The sequence below is a fragment of the Mastomys coucha genome, unplaced genomic scaffold (genome assembly GCF_008632895.1).
Source record: "Mastomys coucha isolate ucsf_1 unplaced genomic scaffold, UCSF_Mcou_1 pScaffold6, whole genome shotgun sequence".
Taxonomy (NCBI): Eukaryota; Metazoa; Chordata; class Mammalia; order Rodentia; family Muridae; genus Mastomys; species Mastomys coucha.
Window position 1 is genome coordinate 56,451,642 of NW_022196912.1, and position 18,314 is coordinate 56,469,955.

At 42.7% G+C, this 18,314-nt stretch overlaps 1 protein-coding gene across 7 annotated transcripts in view; it reads left to right on the forward strand.

Annotated features, from left to right (window-relative positions):
- Positions 1 to 9,811, forward strand: part of Dock4 (dedicator of cytokinesis 4) — a 411,188-nt gene extending 401,377 nt beyond the window's left edge. For 3 of the 7 annotated variants that reach the window (XM_031357369.1, XM_031357375.1, XM_031357373.1), the window contains 3 exons: positions 916 to 1,029; positions 3,768 to 3,835; positions 7,341 to 9,811. In XM_031357369.1, the coding sequence (XP_031213229.1) occupies positions 916 to 1,029; positions 3,768 to 3,835; positions 7,341 to 7,790 (632 nt within the window). In that variant the 3' untranslated portion in view covers positions 7,791 to 9,811. The remainder of the gene's footprint in view (positions 1 to 915; positions 1,030 to 3,767; positions 3,836 to 7,340) is intronic. The other 4 variants (XM_031357374.1, XM_031357370.1, XM_031357376.1 and 1 more) reach the window with 4 other exon arrangements.
- Positions 9,812 to 18,314: the final 8,503 nt, after the last annotated feature.

An 18,314-nucleotide genomic window follows, 5' to 3' on the forward strand; every position in this document is an offset into this window, starting at 1 on the left:
TAAAGCGTATTTTAAACATTAGCTTTAATGTTGTAAGTCAAGCACTGATCTTTACCAGGAGAAACTAGGGATGTGCTGTTATTTTTACCAACTTTACTAAAGAAAACCACCCAGCAGATATAAAAGAAATAGAGAAAAAAATATTTATAATAATTCCACCCCATTAAATCAAAGCAGTAATTTGGAGGAATAAAATGTGGCAATTCTCACTGCGTCCATCAGATGGCAGTGTCTGCACGGGAAGCAAGCGTGAATGCTGGTTTACTATGAGTGTTTCATAACCTTGTGTGTCCTGCCCTGCTTCCTAGCAGAGCTGTCCATATTCCTATATCTTGATGCCTGGAACAGATGGATTGCAAAGGAAGAATGATGCTATCAGCAGTCCGAGTTGCTTTCTCAAGACTTACTTAGTGTAATTCCTCCGTTTGGGACACGACCTTTCCTGACAGGACTGGTCAGTGGGATCCTGCGGCACCCTTAGCCCCCTGTCCTTGGTACTTCTGCCACACGGTTGAAATGAGAGAGTGTGGATTGCCTCTCCACCTCCTTTAGATGGCCATTGGTTCAGACATTTCTACAAATAGGCTGATGACTATATTTTCCATCTATCTTTCAGCATCTAAACAACATTTGGAATTCTCAGCAGGTTGCTACTCCCTGGCATAGAGATTTGTAGTCCTGCTTGACAGCTTGAGGGAAATAAAAAGACCCGCTGTTACTCAATTAAATGTCAGCTCTGTTCGGTAACCAATTAGAGAGAGGTTGACTGTTGGGGAAGGTTCCTGCTTGTTTCCTGCTTAAGGTTTTGTGGTCTTTTTGACCACGTTCTGGATAATTCTGACGTTCTCCTAAGATTGCAAGCATTTGAGAGGCAAAGCTGGCCCTTGTGTTTTTAGCTGTATTATTCCCTTCCAGCTGTGAATCCCACCCCTAGCAGCTGGAGCCTGGACAGTGGGAAAGAAGCCAAGAACATGTCGGACTGTGGGAAACTTATCTCTCCCCCTGTCCCTCCAAGGCCCACACAGACTGGTGGGTATTTGAAGCATTTGAATAATCACTTTCATAAAATAAGTATGTTGAGTATTTCAGTTTGCTAGCAACATAATTCACTTCTAGTTTGCTCCTCCTTTCCCTGCACTTCTGCCGTACAGTCAGACAACAGTCCATTCTAATAAGCCCCTCAGAAGACTTTGAGCATGCCGTCTTCTTCCCGGCTCCGTGTTCAACCCTTCTTGCTTGGTGGGCCACTGGCACTGCCCTTCGCCCATTCGCTTGTACTAATCTCTGCTAACTCAGCCACTTTCTGTAACCTTCCACAATGACATCAATGTTTCAGCTGACTCAAGAGCCAACCATCAGTGGCTTTGAGGTGCCCCTGACACCCGGAGTAATCTGCTGCTCTGAGAGCTCGGTTTCCGGCAGTGGTGTTGCTCAAAGGGCTGAAGCATGTATCTGCATCTCTTGTGACTGTGGCTCATGAAGCACATCCTAATGTGCGTTATAGCCTCAGGTCTTGTGAGCCAGTAGATTATGTTCCTGAAATGAGGCTGGAACCAGCATTTTACCAGGCCATTCGTGGGATTCTTCAGCTCACTAACATCTGAGTGCTGAAAATGGTTGGGAAACTTCCAGCCCGGCCCTGGGTCCCGAGGGAAACACAGACAGAAGCAGAGCTGGCTCTTTCATGAGTTTCTGTTGAGAAAAGGCCAGCTTTCCCTCTGAGCATACCACTTGCTTGGTGACTTGCATGTGGAGCAGTTTTAAGAGGAGCCTCCGCTTTAAACTGCCTGCCTTTTCTAGTAACCTGAACTTGTCAGCACTTTCCTTTGTCTGCTGGAGCTTTCCAGGTACAGCTGGCCTAAGAACCAAAGAAAATGTGGTGCTGTCCCCCCCCCACACAGATTTGCCTACACTGAGCATTCCCATTTCACTTACTACATTGTAGCTTCCCATCCTTTGAATAGTTTCGGGGGGGGGGTTGCACATGAGATAGTTAAACAGAATGAGGGATAAATTTAATTCTATTGATCATCTGTATTAGTATATCAATTCTAATTGTGGAAATGAGGACTCATCAGCCAAATCATTTGTATTTCATTGGTGATACTTGTACATTCAGACAGTCTACTTTAATGGCTTGGTTGTGACCCTGAATATGAGAACATGAAAGGTGTTTTTAAGGGAAAGTAAGATTGATAGTTCTTACGAAGGAATAAATATTATCAATGCTAGCTGGTCATCTGAGACAAAAAAAAGGAAACTGACAGGCCTGTTTTAGGCTTGTAGAGAGTACATTTCCAGAAAAATAGCTCTGAGAATGAACACTAGGTGCCAGGCCTGTGCCATGTCTAAGACCGAATCAAGTACAACAGGTGGCCTTGACCTCTGTGACAATCGTGGCAGATGTAGCACCCCAGTTGGGACTGATTCCTCTGTACATACATGATTTCCTTCCTAGTCAGCACTCACCGCGTGTGGGAACAGAAGTAGGAGCTGGCTTGTGTAGATGAGACCTCCCAACCCCGCAGTGTGATAATGGACCCCCTTCTGTGGTCTCTTAGGGCTCAGCACAGCTGGACAACCCTTCTCCTCCCAAGTAGATTGGTAGGGCTGCTGTCCCTTCTGTACCGATTGCTTTCATGGTCTGTCCTGATATCATCATCTGTGGTCAGTGTTGTGGGGCTGTGCAACTGTCTGTCTCTCTTCCCTTTAGCCTTTCTGTAGGATTTTATGAGTTCTAAACCTCAATGTGACGGCAGGAAGAGTGGCAGGTAATCACAGAAAGAAATGTAGCTCACATTCGCCAAAATCACTCTGTGTGGAAATGGGAAGGACGGCTCGCCCTCACCCTATTGACTGGGTCACAAGCTGTTTTTATGCTATGCAGTTACATGCTAGAAACAAGATCTGGCCTGTAAGCATACAAAGAGCACATGCCACACATGCTAGGTCCCTGGTATCAGGCCTGAAAACTCCAGAGAAGCAGAAGTTACTCCTGCCTCAATGGTGATGTCTCAAGGTCCCCACCCAGGGGACTGAGGGAAGACCTATGGACGGGCATTAGAGAAGAAACGGGAAGCTGACCTCCCTTTGTACTGACGTGGACAAGCTTTCTGTCTGCACTGGGAATGCTGGGATGAAAGGGAAAGTTTACTGAACATCTCTGTGGGCCGGTTCTAGGCTGTCTAGGGGGCCTTGGTCTTCCCATCCCTGTTCAGGCCAAAGACAGAGGCATCTCCCAAGGACTCCTGGCACTTTCCACCAGGAGCGTTTTATGAGATAAAGCAGTTGATTGATGAAAGGCATCTGGACCTGGGGGTATGGAAAGGATGTGAAAGCCAAGCGTGGCAGCACAGACACGTAAACTAAGCACTTAGGAGGTGTCGGGAGCCTAAGGAGTTCATTGTCATCCACAGATATGTATGGAGCTCAAGACTAGCATTGACAACAGGAAGCCTTGTCAGCAGAAACAGAAAGGAAAGGAGAGAAAGGCCGTTGGAGCAGTTTTGGGGCCATACTGTCCTAGTCAAAGCATCGTGTGCGTGCCAGTAACTTTTCACTAGTTGGCCAGTGTCTTGGTGGCACTATCTTCTAGGAGGAATCTATTCTAGAGAGCCATTGTATAGTTTCACCTCTCCAATTTTCTCTTCCTCTGCTGAGGAGATCCTTATACACTTACACATCTGCTTGGGTTTGTGCACATAGAGGGCATGTGCAGCCCGCCCTCTGGTTTTTTCTTAATTAAAATGTACTTTCTCCATCTACAGCTTCGCCAGCAAGACACACAACATCAGTGTCCCCCTCACCTGCTGGACGGTCTCCGTTGAAGGTACAGGTCTGTCATTAGACTGGGTCCAAAGATTGGCCCTGGTTCCTTTCTCTTCAAACCTCTTCCTAAGCACATCAAGGGTGCTCTCATTCCCACAGACAAGGCAAAGGTCATATTAAGAAGGGGGATGGAGCAAGAAGACAGCCCTGCTTTTCCCCTTGGAGAGCTTTACCCAAGAACACAGAACTCGTTGTGGGTTATTATTTGTTTTCAATTGTTTGTTTTGTTGTTTAGTAGTAGGAGGAGGAGGCGCAGCATAATTCTCCAAATTTTGGCAGTGAGAACATAACAAACTATAGTCAACACACTTAAAGCACATTAAACATACATGTGTACACTTATATTGAAAAACCATGGTCTACTAAGTGCCCTTCTGGAAGCTTCTGGGCTTTATCATCAACCTCATCCATTTTGGCAAAGCCAAACTCAACTTTTTCTCTCAATACTTTGTATTAAAAGTACTTCACATTACAAACACATACTGAGTTATAGAGGAGTCGATGGCAAAAATGGAAAAAGACATGGAGAACAAGCTAGCCACCTTAAAAGTCACATGTTTGACATGTAAATACAGGCTATTTAACATCTCTAAACATACAAGTCCTTCATGAAGATCAAGAGTAATATCTAGCCTCTATCCATACTCAGTCGGACTGGCCACAAGCCTTTTCAGCACACTGGAGAAGGTGTTGAGCAACACCGCCCCAGGAGCAAACAGGAGGCTGGTTTTGTACCAGGATGACTTAGGGTTCCACACCCTGTGTCCTTTGTGTAGATAAGACAGTGCCAGCTGAGATGAAAAGACAAATTAATCGCCACAAACACTTCGGGACAGATTATGACCCTCTGTATCTGTGCTGCTCTTGATTGTCACTGATGGAAACAGAGAACCAACACCAAAAAGCCAAAAAGCGGGGACCCCCCCTCCAAAAAAAAAGAAGTGTGGCTTGGTTTTCATTGCCAGAATTCCTGATGTAAAAATTTTGCTGGAAGTGCAAATGATTTTCTAGTTTTGCTGTCACTTCGCAGTACAGCTGTTCCCGTGAAGTCCACGTGACAGTGCTTGCTCTGGAAGCCCCTGCTTGTCTTCATCCTGATGTGAGGAGGCATGGTGCTTCCACATCCTTGTATCTATAAACCCTCAAAAGAACTCACTCCCACACATGGTGAAGGAATTATCGCCTGTGTTTTTCAATTCCATTATGCCAAGTAGAAATAAGGCAGTAAGTGTTGGAGAGATTAAACTCTTAAAGAATAAAGACAGCCTTATTGGAAAATGCTCAAGTACCTACTAAATGGCTCCAGTTAGCAAGCTGGTCTGTACTGTCCTAAAAGGGACCTGCATGCATTCATACTGGCCCAGAGGCAGTCTTGTGATATAACATATCTTTATAAATAGGGCTTGAAGAACAGAGAGAGGGAGGGGGAGAGAGAGAGAACTTATCGTGAGATCACACCTTGTGCTGTAACTCCCGGGCTACTGTAGAGGGCACACTACTCCCAGATTCCAAGCTTCCCTATAATCGGAATGCTCTTCAGTATCTTATCTGATAGAATTTGGGGTGTGCCTAAACACCCAGAGCATTAGAACTCTTTACAGAAGACTGATCTTACGTGTCTTGTGTTGAATTTGAGATCTCTTTTCTGAAAAAGATGTCAGAATCCGGAGCTCATAATTCACCATGCTTAATCGTATACTCCTATTAAATGAAAGTGTTTGTGCCTGCCAGCATTATATCTTTTTAAATGAGAGGCTAGGAGATGGAGAAGTAACTCAGTAAAGTGCTTGCCTTGAAAGCACAGGACCTAAGTCCAGCCACCCTGAACCCGTGTGAAAAAGCAGATGCATTACCCATCCAGATGTGGTGGTGTATACTACCCAGCCCAGTACATGGAACAGAGAAAGGAGGTTCCTCATTGTTCACTGGCCAGCCAGCTCCAAGCCAGGGAGAAATCTGGCCTTAGAAAAGCAAGGTGGGTAGCTCCAGAGGGAGGACACCCAAGCTTGACTTCTGATTTCCACCTGTACCTGCACACACACACACACACACACACACACACACATACACACCACGGCAGGGCAGGGCAGGGCAGTCATCAAGGTAAAAAGTTAGCCTAGAATAGCAAAGTGCACATTGTAGAACATTAAAGACATTAGGTGATATGTGAAAGGGAAAAGGTCTAATATCACATAAGTTTAGAAAGCACTGGCGAAACAAATTTAAGGTTCTTACTTTACTATTTTTTTATTTTAATAATCCAATAAGGCTTGAATGTACCCAAAGAGTATGTTCATAGGCAGCATTTCCCAGTAGAGCTTTCTCATGGCTTCTCCTTAAGACATGGGCTAAGAGGCAGCAAGGATCAGACTCTGGCGGGGCCAGATAGCCGTCACTAGGTGAAGAAGGCTGGCTGGAGCGCCGTGTGGAAGGAGGGAGCCTACAGTCTGCTCGAGTATCCATACCCCATCTGAAGGAGACAACCCCTGCTTGCCTTCAGATCACCTCCATAAGAAGATGTGGGCTCTTGCTGCAGTGTGCCAGAATGCCAGAAATCTGGGCTTTATGTGGAAATTTTCCTATTTCCAAAAATTAGCAGCTAAATTGGGCTTTTAAAAACACAGCAGATGAAACAGCTCACATCTCAGGCGAAAATATCCAAATGCTGTCACTTTGCAGCTTTGGCTCCCAAAAGCTAGGGGCTGCTCCCAGAAGGCCCAGGTGTAAGGATTCTCCTCCAGTGGAAAGTGTGTCACACTGGCTTCCTCAAACCTCTCTGTATTGGCCCTTGTCTTGTGAAGGTTCTATGCCCCTGTGTAGAGGAATGCCAGGGCCAGGAAGCAAAGCCGGAGAGGGTGGGGTGGGGGTGGGGCGCAGGGTTGGTTTTTTTTTTTTCTTTCTTTCTTTTTTTCAGAGGGGAGATCGGGAAAGGAGGTATCATATGACATGTAAATAAAGAAAATATCTAATAAATAAATAAACAAACCTCTGCATCCTATCTGGCAGTCATGACCCATGGCCAAGCCACACCCCCAAGCTCTTTATCCTAGTTAGGACAGGACTGACTGTAGCCTCCAAATCCTCTTCCCAGTCACTCTCAGGATCTTTTTATCTAGCAGGTGTTGAGATGAACTGGGTAAATGAGGGTGGAGTCTGGCACATAAGCATCTGGGGGTGTATTTTCAGTACTGCAGATGGCAATGCTTAAATTTAAATCTGATGTCTGTCTTAGCTTGGACTACCGTAAACTACCAACCGTAAACTATCACAGGCTGGGTGGTGTAGATGTTTTCCCTCCTTCTTGAAGGCTAGAGGTGTTGGCAGATTTGGGTTGTCTGCATCTCCTCTCTAGGGCTTACTGATGGCTACCCGCTCTCAGTGGGCTCATAAGGTCTTTTTTGGATTACAGATTTCCCTATAAATCCAAGGTTGTCTTCATAAAGAACCAGTTTGGTGAAACATTTCTAACATCTGTCTCTTTTCTCGCATGACCCCACCTCTGGTGAGAGCAGAGCTCCGTACAGTCCTTCACCCCATCTCCAGTGGAGTACAGCTCCCCAGGACTGAGCTCAAACTCCCCTGTCTTGTCCGGTAGCTACAGCAGTGGAATCTCCTCGCTTAGCCGGTGTAGTACGTCGGAAACCTCGGGCTTTGAAAACCAAGCCAATGAACAGTCGGTGCCTGTGCCGGTGCCTGTGCCGGTGCCCGTGCCCAGCTTCAGCGGGTCAGAGGAACCTGTACGCAAGGAGAGCAAAACTCCACCCCCCTACAGTGTCTACGAGCGGACTCTGCGGCGCCCTGTCCCGCTACCTCACAGCCTCTCCATCCCTGTCACCTCTGAGCCACCTGCTCTGCCCCCCAAGCCCTTGGCTGCGCGGTCCAGCCACCTGGAGAATGGGACCCGTAGGACTGAGCCTGGCCCTAGGCCCAGGCCCCTGCCCCGAAAGGTGTCTCAGCTATAAGTCACTTTTCTATGTATCTGCGATGAGTTCTTTGCCGTTTACAAGATAAGTCTGATGAGAAGACATTTAGTGTAGGCACTTTAAATATCTTACTCAGACCTTTCTTTAAATGAATGGAGTTAAATTTGCTTATTAATATAATGTTGCACAATATTAAAAGTTACTGATCTAAAAATGCCAGATGTTACATGAAGTATGGCTGAGTCTCATTAAAACGTTTCTCATTTGAAAGTGGTGAATTGTGAAAAAGACTCCTTTTGTACCTTTTTATGTTCACTTTTTTATGTAGATTAATCTTAAAGCCAATACAATATTGTCAAGCAATAGATTGCGGGATAATGTTGTATATACCTTTTTTTCTGAATACTTGATACTCTGAGAAAGCTGATCTTGTCTGTGCACGTACTAACACAGCGGCCCTTTCTTGAGACTTCAGTCAAGAAGGTGAAGACTCTGGCTCTCCCCTTGAGCAGAAAGTTAAGCGCACATCCTCAGAATTAAAGATTAAAGCAGGCTGGTTGGTTGGAGTGGATACTTAGGGGTTGCGAGGACTGGGACCGGAAGTTGTTTTGTTCTTTAAACAAAATACTTCTTTGACGTCTGACAGCTGTCTACATCCTTAACTCTGCTTTGTGAATCGGTTGCTAAATCTTTAAGTGCCCTGACGCCATGCTATCTACTGTATTACTTTTTCAAGGTGCAATTTGCTTTCGGAGTTCCAATCAGCTAGATTAAGCAAAAGACCCCAGGAGAAGTGTTTACTTGAATTTTGTGCTTCCTTACTTGATGATTTCCTATACAAAACGTGTCACTGATAAAGAGCAGGTGTTCAAGGTTTAAATAGGCACAAATTACTGTGTCCCATTAACTAGGATTCGGGAATCAATACTGGACAGTATTAAATCAATAGTGTGAAGGAAGACAAAACCTTAGTGAAAATATATTAACATGATTGAATGGCCTTTGAAAAGGTGAGGGCATTAACTTTGAATCCTGCATAAAATAAAGAATTCCTCAAACTCTCCCTTCTTACCAGGAGAGCTGAGCGTCTCTGCTCTGTCCTGTGGTCCTTCTTCTGGGGGAGGAGGATTGTGGACCATTCTAGCTCGATGCAGCAGCAGAGCATCTGAGGTGGATGTAGACTAGACATGCTGATGCGGCAGTCATAGGAGGGTGACAAAGCACCTTGTATGTAGTAATGTATTTTTTAATCTTTGTCTTTTCCTTTTACTGACTGTTTATAACACTCAATTGACAATAGATATGAACTGTATTTTAAACCATGCTGTTAAATATTTTCCCTCTTTTGTTGGGAAGCTCATCTTTAGTTTAGTTGTGTTTGTTTTTGTTGCTAGCTTACCTGGAAGGCAGTGACCACTTTTTTATATTCTCTTAATGAAACCATTCAGCAGGTATATGCTGTTGAGGCTGGTTATAGAGGTTTTCTATAATAAATGTTCAAGTATTTTTGTACATAACTGGTTAATTTTAATAAGAGATACCATTATGTGTAAAAAAAAAGTAAAAAGCAAACAGTTGTGGATGCAGTATGATTGTTATAATTATGCCAAATACTTTATGTATGGAAAATATTTGTACATATGTGCTTTTAACAATAATTCTGCCATATTGACTTTACAATTTTGAATGTCAGAAAATTAATATATGTAAAAATATTTATGTTTAGTGAAAGTATTCATAATTGAGGAAAGGAACCTATGAATCTTAGCTTTGTATCTTGCAGGTTTTGCAGTTAGAAATTTCTTGAATTAGTGTTTGCATTTGATAATAACACTTTGTGTTTATAATCACATCCTAAGATACATATATCTATACATACACTTATACATGTCTGTAGAAAGCTCCATGTTTCTTTTGCTTTAAAGAAGTAAAATCTTTCCTTAAGTAAGGTGACATGCATAAGATAACAAAGCCTCTTTGATTTCCTTTCCCTGTGTAATTTAGTAGATTTCTTGACTAGTGCTTGGGCGCACAATAAATCAGTGTTATTTGCTCTTGAAGCAGTTTCTTTTTTCTTTTTCTTTTTCTTTTTTCTTTTTTCTTTTTTTTTGGCAGTAAATAGTTGACTTTATCATGTGAGTGTATTTCTAAAGCAGTATATAGCAGAACATTTTAAGAGATTCTCTTAGCTCAGATGTTCATGTTGATTGCTGCTGAATGGTAAATATTAAATAAAGTTATCAGATTAATCTTAACGTTTCTGCCTTTATTCCAGTCATTATCAGTGTGGCTTTGCTTAGAATAGAATAGAATCTGCACAAATCTCTTGGTCCTATGATCATGAGATCTGTAAACTTCTTTGCTGATCAATCCTATTTCTGTTGCTGTTGGACTCTGAACACAGATCACTTATACCATAAAGAACAAAGGTTGGAAAGTTAATGGTGTAAGTTACCATCCTGTGGAGAGGAAAACCTTTACCTGGGCAGCTGAACACTAAGTAGTTTAACCAGAGCCAATTTAGCAAATCAAGCCATCAAAGTTTGTCTGCGTTAGACAGCTCTGCACTAAACAGACAGCTGCCAGGTGGACAAGGTGATGGCTGGCTACTGCCCTTGCCAGCTGTGACATGGTCTATCTGCATGCCAGCTCTTTGTCCCGCCATTTTACAAAATGGCGTATATTTCATAATCACTGAAAAAAAAATCCACTGACCAAAAAAGTGTCTCTTTAGTAAAGTCTGTCTTTTAATTTCATGAGATGGGTTTACTTCTGTGTAAGTCAATGACAAACTGCTGTCCTATTAAACACCAAAAACCATTAACTACAGCATTTTGGATCATTTTTTCATCTTTGGATCACAAATGTTTGTGAACATTTTTATTATAACTAAGCCTGCAAGTATTTCTCTCTGTGCGTAATTACAATGTGAAGAGCTCAGATTCCTACCTAGAGCTGCTTTCTGTCTGGCTTGTGGTTCATTGTTACACAGAAGACAACAACGAGAGGAACAGGTTTCACTGTCTTATTTGATTTTTATACACTACAGGGTGGTTTATATCAAAATGTGTGATTACTAAAACATGGTCCTAATTCTATTAAAAAAAAATAGAGAAAGGGTTCTTTTGGTTTGGGTTTGGGTTTTTTTTTTTTTTTTAACCAATGGTTGGGGTCTAGGCTAAATGTTCTCATATTCTTGGCCTCTTACTCAAAGGGTTAAAGGAAGCACACAAATTTGCAAAAGTAGCAAGGACTTTAACTTTATTTAAACTTTATTTAAAGGAAATCCATGATAAGCAAGGCATGTAAATAAGGGTACTCAAGGGCCCTGGTTATTGCTTGGGGCTACCTTTTATGAACTTATAGAGTAAGGGTGTGGTGAGAGAGTTCTGTTTTGATTGACACATTAAGTTATATAACCATTCCCTTCACTTAATGCATCTAATTTTAATCATGTATATCCAATTATACATAAGCATAAGATGGTAAATGGGATTCATAGAGGACAGTTCACTTATCAAGCATGTACTCAAGGCCCATTGTACACTATCAAGTGCTCGTTTCCTAGACTGATGCAGGGCCAGGTTTACTGCTCACTACCGAAAAGGAGAGAGCCTCAGCCTGACAGTTCTCAGAGGAGCAAGAACACAATTTCATTCACATTTTGAAGTTTCATTTAAGACCTTGATAAAGATTAAATAAAGATCACAATTAACCTCTTTCAGGATTGGTTTATGTCAAAGTTGAGAGTTTGTTACTAGAATGAGGTAGGCATGATTCCCAGCCTGAGGGCCAGTATTGTAGGAAGAATTGGAAATACTCAAAGGCTAGCATCTAAAGATAATAGCAGGTGTTAACCTCAGAGCTGCATCTTGAGAAGTGCAGGACCACAGAGAGCTCTGGAGGTCAAGGAAGATGCGTCATGGGGAGGACTGTGTCCTAAGGGCATCTTCCTCCACTCATATTTGAATTCAGTCCTGGTGTCCACTAATGTTGAACCATTGTGGAAATAGCCTGTGTATTCTAACATCAAGGAAATAGAGAAGAGAAGAACCAAGGAATATGCAAGAGAGAACACTGGGCACACTATTGGTAACATGGAGATGCTCTGTTCTGTCCTTTGCTCTAGACCTCATTACAACAGTGTAATTGAGATTCTGAGATGAGGACCAGAGTGTGTGCTAATGCTGGCTTCTTTATGTGCCAGGGAGTCTGCCCTCATCAGCTCCACTGTGCCTTGCTTGCTAGGTTAGCATGCTCTCAGTCAGAAAGTTCTCACAGCCCCACTGGGGAAAGGAAATCACTTCTGACCATCCCTATCCTTGAAAACCATGATATGGGAACACTAGACTCCAGTCACTTGGCATTCAAACCTGAACAGAATTGCAAAATGAGCTTATTCCTGTGTGGTGTAGCCCTCTGCCTTCTCTGAAAGATTTCAGTGGACCTCATCCTGGGATTGGCTCTCACAGTTCTTTTTAGACAGAAGTGGTACTTTGCTGCAAATTAACACTAACATGAATTTATGTTTTGTTAGTTGGTGAACTGAACTAAAAGACTAAGGGATGGGGGAACTACAGAGGTGAGCAGGTGCTCTGAGTTCTGTAAGTCTGAAGAGAAGTTAGCAGTTGACATCTTAAACTGTTTGATTGCTGAGAATTTGATGCCAGCCTAGGCTACCTAACAAGTTCCAGACCAGCCTGGGGTTACACAAGATACAATCACAAAAACGCAAACAACAAAACATTAGGAACAAGTCTTATAGAAAGGCAACAAGTGTAGGAAACAAAGTTAATGTGGAAGTGGCCTGTAAAACTTTCCAATGAAGCTACTACCATGCTCCATCATGAGCAAAGAGTTTCAGAGAGTCTTAAACTTTCAACTGTTGCTTTTTTTTTTTTTTTTTTTTAGCCCAGAAGATCGGAATACACAAAGTACAAACCACAAGAAACTCAAGAAGAAGGAAGACCAAAGTGTGGATACTTTGTTCCTTCTTAAAAGGGGGAACAAAATACCCATGGAAGGAGTTGTAGGGACTAACTATGCAACAGAGACTAAAGGAAGGACAATTCAGAGACTGCTCCACCTGGGAATCCTTCCCATATTCAATCATCAAATCTAGACACAGTTGTGGATGCCAGCAAGTGCTGGATGACAGGAGCCTGATATAGCTGTCTCCTGAGAGGCTCTGACAGTACCTGACTAATACAGAAGTAGAGACTCACAGTCATCCATTAGACTGAGCTCCCAAAGGAGGAGCTAGAGAAAGGACCCAAGGAGCTGAAGGGTTTGCAGCCCCTTAGGACGAACAATAATATGAACTAACTAGTACCCTCAGAGCTTCCATGGACTAAACCACCAACCAAAGAATACATGTGGTGGGACTAATGGCTCCAGCAGCATATGTATAGTAGAGGATGGCCTAGTTGGTCATCAATGGGAGAAGAGGCCCTTGGCCCTGTGAAGGTTCTATGCCCCAGTGTAGGGGAATGCCAGGGCCAGTAAGCAGGAGGGGGTGAGATGGTGAGCCGGGGAGGGGAGGGGAGGGAACAGGGGTTTGTTTTAGTTTTTGTTTTTTAATTTAATTTAATTTTTTTTTCTTTTTTTTTTTTTGGAGGGGAACCTGGGAAAGGAGATATTGTAAATAAAGAAAACATCTAATATAAAAAATAAAAGAAAAAAGGGAAAAAATTTTATAGGTCTGTGTAAATATCCCTTTTATTAATAATAATTATATTGTTGGACAAGAAATACCTGGAAGAGTAGACTAATGCCAATGAGCAAAAGAATATGAAGTCATGTTCATTAGGCATAAGTTTTGGGATTGATACTTTTTCTGAACAGGTGTTTTTCAACATAGTTATAATCACAGACCTTGAAATACACCTGTATATACATATATATGCATATATGTTATATATCATCACTGAGACTATTATATAGAGCATGTCCCATGTTTTGCATTATTTCCTTGTAGTAAATCTCACACAAAAATGGCTTTCTGACTGGAACTGCAAAGGCAAACGAATCCTGGATTTTACATGTAATTTTCTGTGTAAGAGGCAAGAACATGATGTTTGCTGTTCTGTGCAGGGACCGTTATATAACACTATTCACGGCAGACATGAACACAAACACCTATTCCAGATAGGGAACCAATGAGAGACCATCAAAAGTCCAGCTTGGTGAACCAAGGAGTTTGTTGGGGTTACTTAGAGGAGCAGAACTAACGCAAAGACCCCTGCAGCAACTAAGTCCACCCAGCACGAGTCATACCTAGCTCATGAACGTTGTAAGTCTAGCCTTCACTGCATGACTTACAGGCAGCCTGACAGCTCGGCTGTCGTGTGCTTCCTCAGAAGACCTTACTGTTTCTATAACCTTAGGAAAGGAGGGACCTTGTGCATCTGGTAAGTTTCAGAAACTTCCTGAGTTCAGAGATTTTACTTTGGAACTTAAGGAGCCTCCCTGTAGATTTTCCTATATTAAGGTGCAAGTCCTTTTTTAAAGATTATTTAGTCATAACAAGCTTTGGGGGAAACTTGCTCATCCAAACAGGAACTGCCATAAGAAAAGATAGCTCAACAAGCAACAAACTGAAGGCTGCTGATGTAAATAACCATCTCGGAGAAGTGGTTTAGACTTCAAGCTTAAGTATCGTCAGCTAAAGATAGCAAAAAATGAGTAGATAGGAAAGCGAGTGATGGCCGATGACCAAGAAACCACACAAGGAGCTAGGGAACAAGCATAACTCAGTGGCAGAGAGCTTGCCTAGAATGCATGAGGCTATGGGTTCTATCCCCAGTGCTGCCAAAAATAAAAAGCAAACCAGGACTTTCTATACAAAGTGTAATCCTTTGCCTTCCAGTGCTAAGAGTTGTTTCCTGGAACAGACATGGAGACATGACTACAGCTGGGTATAATATAGGTATCAAACGTAGGACACCAGAATATGTCACCTAAAATACAACTTTTGAGTCCAAGAGTCCTTCTTGGAACAGACAGGGAGACATGATTACAACTGGGAATTTCCTTTAGAGCACTGGTTCTCAACCTTTCTAATGCTGTGACCCTTGAAACAGTTCCTCATGGTGTGGTGACCCCCCCAACTATAAAAGTGTTTTCATTGCTACTTCATAACTGTAATTTTGCTACTGTTATGAATCATAGTGCAAATATCTGTGTTTTCTAATGGTCTTAGGTGACCCCTGTGGAAGGTTTGTTTGACCCCCAAAGAAATCATAAACCACAGGTTGAGAACCACTGCTTTAGAGGTTATAAATTTCTCTTACAAAAAGGAAGTATCACTGTTTTCAGATCTTTTTCAATATTTGCTGTTTTTTCAAAATAACTCAAAATAAGCCATATGCCAACCAAGCATATCGCATGTTCTCCAAGAATTGTATTTTAGGATGACCTCTTCTGGGGTCCTATATTTGAATGTTGATAAATTAATCCCCCAAAGTGACATATTCCTTTTAGTGCCACTGTCCTAATGTAATCCTACTGTGGTAATTCTACTCTTCAAACACATTGGTGAGCACAGGAGACAGAAACTGATCAGGTAGGACAGAGACCCCAGAATGTGCTGCTTGGAGATCAGTGAGGCCCAAAGGGACTTCTAGACCCTGTCCTTTGTTCTCTCCTAAAGGAGAGCCTCAGCCTAACCTATGTGTGCTAGTGACTGAAGCTGAGAGGAGGCACCTGGACACTAGGTTGGTCAGCTGGGCCTGTTCATCCCCCTTTCTACACCTCACCCCCGTTACATCATAAGTCATTTTAAAAGGCTCAGGACTAGCAGCTCAATAGCACCTATTTTCTTGGATAGCCAACCCATACAGGATTGCTGTGCTCTCTCTTCCTCCCGTTCTCCTCCCCTCTCTCTCATTGTCTTAAGTTTCCACCTATGTGTCGATACTAAACTTCTAAAACTCACTTCCTGTGAATCTCATTCTTTGAATTTTTGAGACAAGAACTTGAAAGCCACAGCCTCTTGATGGTGTTGGTGGCCATCATGTTTTGCAGAGCTATGCTGGCTAGTTTTATATCAACTTGACACACGCTAGAGTTGTCTGAAAGGCAGGAACCTCAGTTGAGGAAATACCTCCATATGTTCTGACTGTAGGGCATTTTCTTATTTAATGAGCAATGGAGGTGGGCCCAACCCACTGTGGTGGTACTACCCCTTGGCTGATGGTCCTGGGTTCTTTAAGAAAGCAGGCTGAGCAAGCCAAGTAAGTAGACCTTTCCATGGTCTCTGCATCAGCTCCTCCCTCCAGGTTCCTGTCCTCACTGCTTTGATGATGAACTGTTAAATGAAAGTGTGAGTGCTGTTGGTCTTGGTGCTCCATTACAGCAATAGTACCCTAAGGCAAGAGCCCTGGTGCCCTAAGAAGAGAAAGGTTTCATTGTTCTCAGAGTCACGTGACTATTCCTCTATCAGCAGCAGCCACTGGCTACCAACAGTTTGCCCTTTTTCCTCAGCTGGTGAGCCTATCCTAACATCATCAATATCACTCGTATCTTTTTTAAAGATTAAATATTAATATGATATACTGCTTCTAGGGATTCTTTTTTCTTCTGCTAACTTAATATGTGGGAAGAAAATATTGCTGTTACTTCCTAAACTTTGAAAAATGTTAATAAATCAATTAAATCTTTTGCAGAATCGGTGCTGAGGAAATTGATGGCCTGATAAAAGGAAGTGACAGGGAACATGAGAAGTAATAGCCTTAAAACTTAGAATGAAGGTATTTTATTCTACAGGAGAGATTTCTGGGAAGACCCTGGGATCCCCCTGTTCATACTGAGTCCACTAGATGATCCTTAGATGCTGCACCTCAGCCCACCAGACCTTGACAACAGTGAAGCTTTGGGGACGCGGTGTTCATGTCTTTGACAGAGTCAGTCTTCTCTGATCCTTTAACATCACCACTCCAGGTTCCAAAGAGAAGTCCCTCATACATAGTCAATATGTCCACTCTAGATCTTTGGATCCAGAAAACCCAGAACGTCTGCTGGCCTTTGCCCTTACTCTTTAATTAAAACACTTCTGGAGGTAGAGATCCATAGCTGTGATCTAGACCCTAGAAAAAGAAAAGAGACATTAGCCCTGCATGGATCTTCCTGTCTCTCCTTTTCCTCTCCATCAAAGCCCTTTCCTCTGAGCTTGTCTCCAACCCAGGGACTCAGTGACAGAGAGCTTTCTCATTCCATTACTTCCTTAGGATTTTCTCTTAGTTTCATTGGGCTATCCTGAGAGTGAGCACATAAAGTGGTTAAGTAACACTTGATACAATGTTTCCCAGTTATTCTCAAGCATGTTCTTCAAGCAAAGGAAGGGAGGGAAGGGGAAAGAGAGGGAGAGAGGAAGGAAGGGAAGGAAGGGAGGGAGGGAGGGAGGAGCTTAATGGAAAATAATTGTTGCTATAGAGATGACTTAGCATTAAGAATGTATACTGCATATGTAGAAGTTTCTAACACTCACACCTGGTGGCTTACAACCACCTGTAACTCCAGCTCCAGAGACATTATCACATCTGGCCTCTGCAGATACCTGCACTTATGTGAACATGAACACACACACACACACATACACATTAAATGGACAAAGGGAAAAAGAAAAGACTTGCCTCTGGGGAGTATAAGTTGCTGGGGTGGGGATGTGAGGGATTCCTGTTCTTCTTACTGGCTTTAAAAAATTACTTATATGCACAATTGATATATTTTAGGAAACTGCAAATTTTTAATGGTATACCCGTCATATCCCATATGGCTGGTTTACCATTCTACTCATTTTTTCTTCCACTATATGACAAATATTGATCTCAACCTTTCTGGGAAGCACAGACAGAATTTACAACCAAGTGTTACAGGAGAGAATGTGTGTGACAGGTAAGAGAGGAAGGGTGAGTCGGAAGTTTCTCCATCCAAATGAAGCTTGTGGTGTAGCCCATGATACAGAGTATATGCAGCGAATTCTAATTTCAGGAAGTGCTTTGTGATGGTTTAGTAAACAGGCCATTCTGTTCTCTACAGGCAGCACCAAGAAGCCAATAAAAAGCACGTTTTAGAAAGTTCTACAAAAAGCCTCTGCAGATGTTATAAGTTTGCGAGTTCTGTTTATCTCAACAGTCTGGATTGTCTCACTCTGATGAAAACACACACAGGTCTTGGTGTGTCTCAGGCTGTGACAGTGCCAGGCCATTTGCTTCCAACAGAAGAAAAACATTTACTAAGTGCATGGTAACTGACAAGATGCAGGCCTGGAAGAGAAATGTGAGGAAGGCTGGAGAAATGCTTCATCATTAAGAGCTCTTTCTATTCTATCAGCAGTCTGCCATTGAGATCACAGCACACCAAATGGCTGACAAATACTTGTAACCCAAGCTCCAAATGATCCAATACCCTTTCTGGCCTCCATGGGGACCTGCACATGCACATTGTACTGGCTGGTTTTGTGTGTCAACTTGACACAGGCTGGAGTTATCACAGGGAAGGGAGTTTCAGTTGGGGAAGTACCTCCATGAGATTCAGCTGTGGAGCATTTTCTCAATTAGTGAT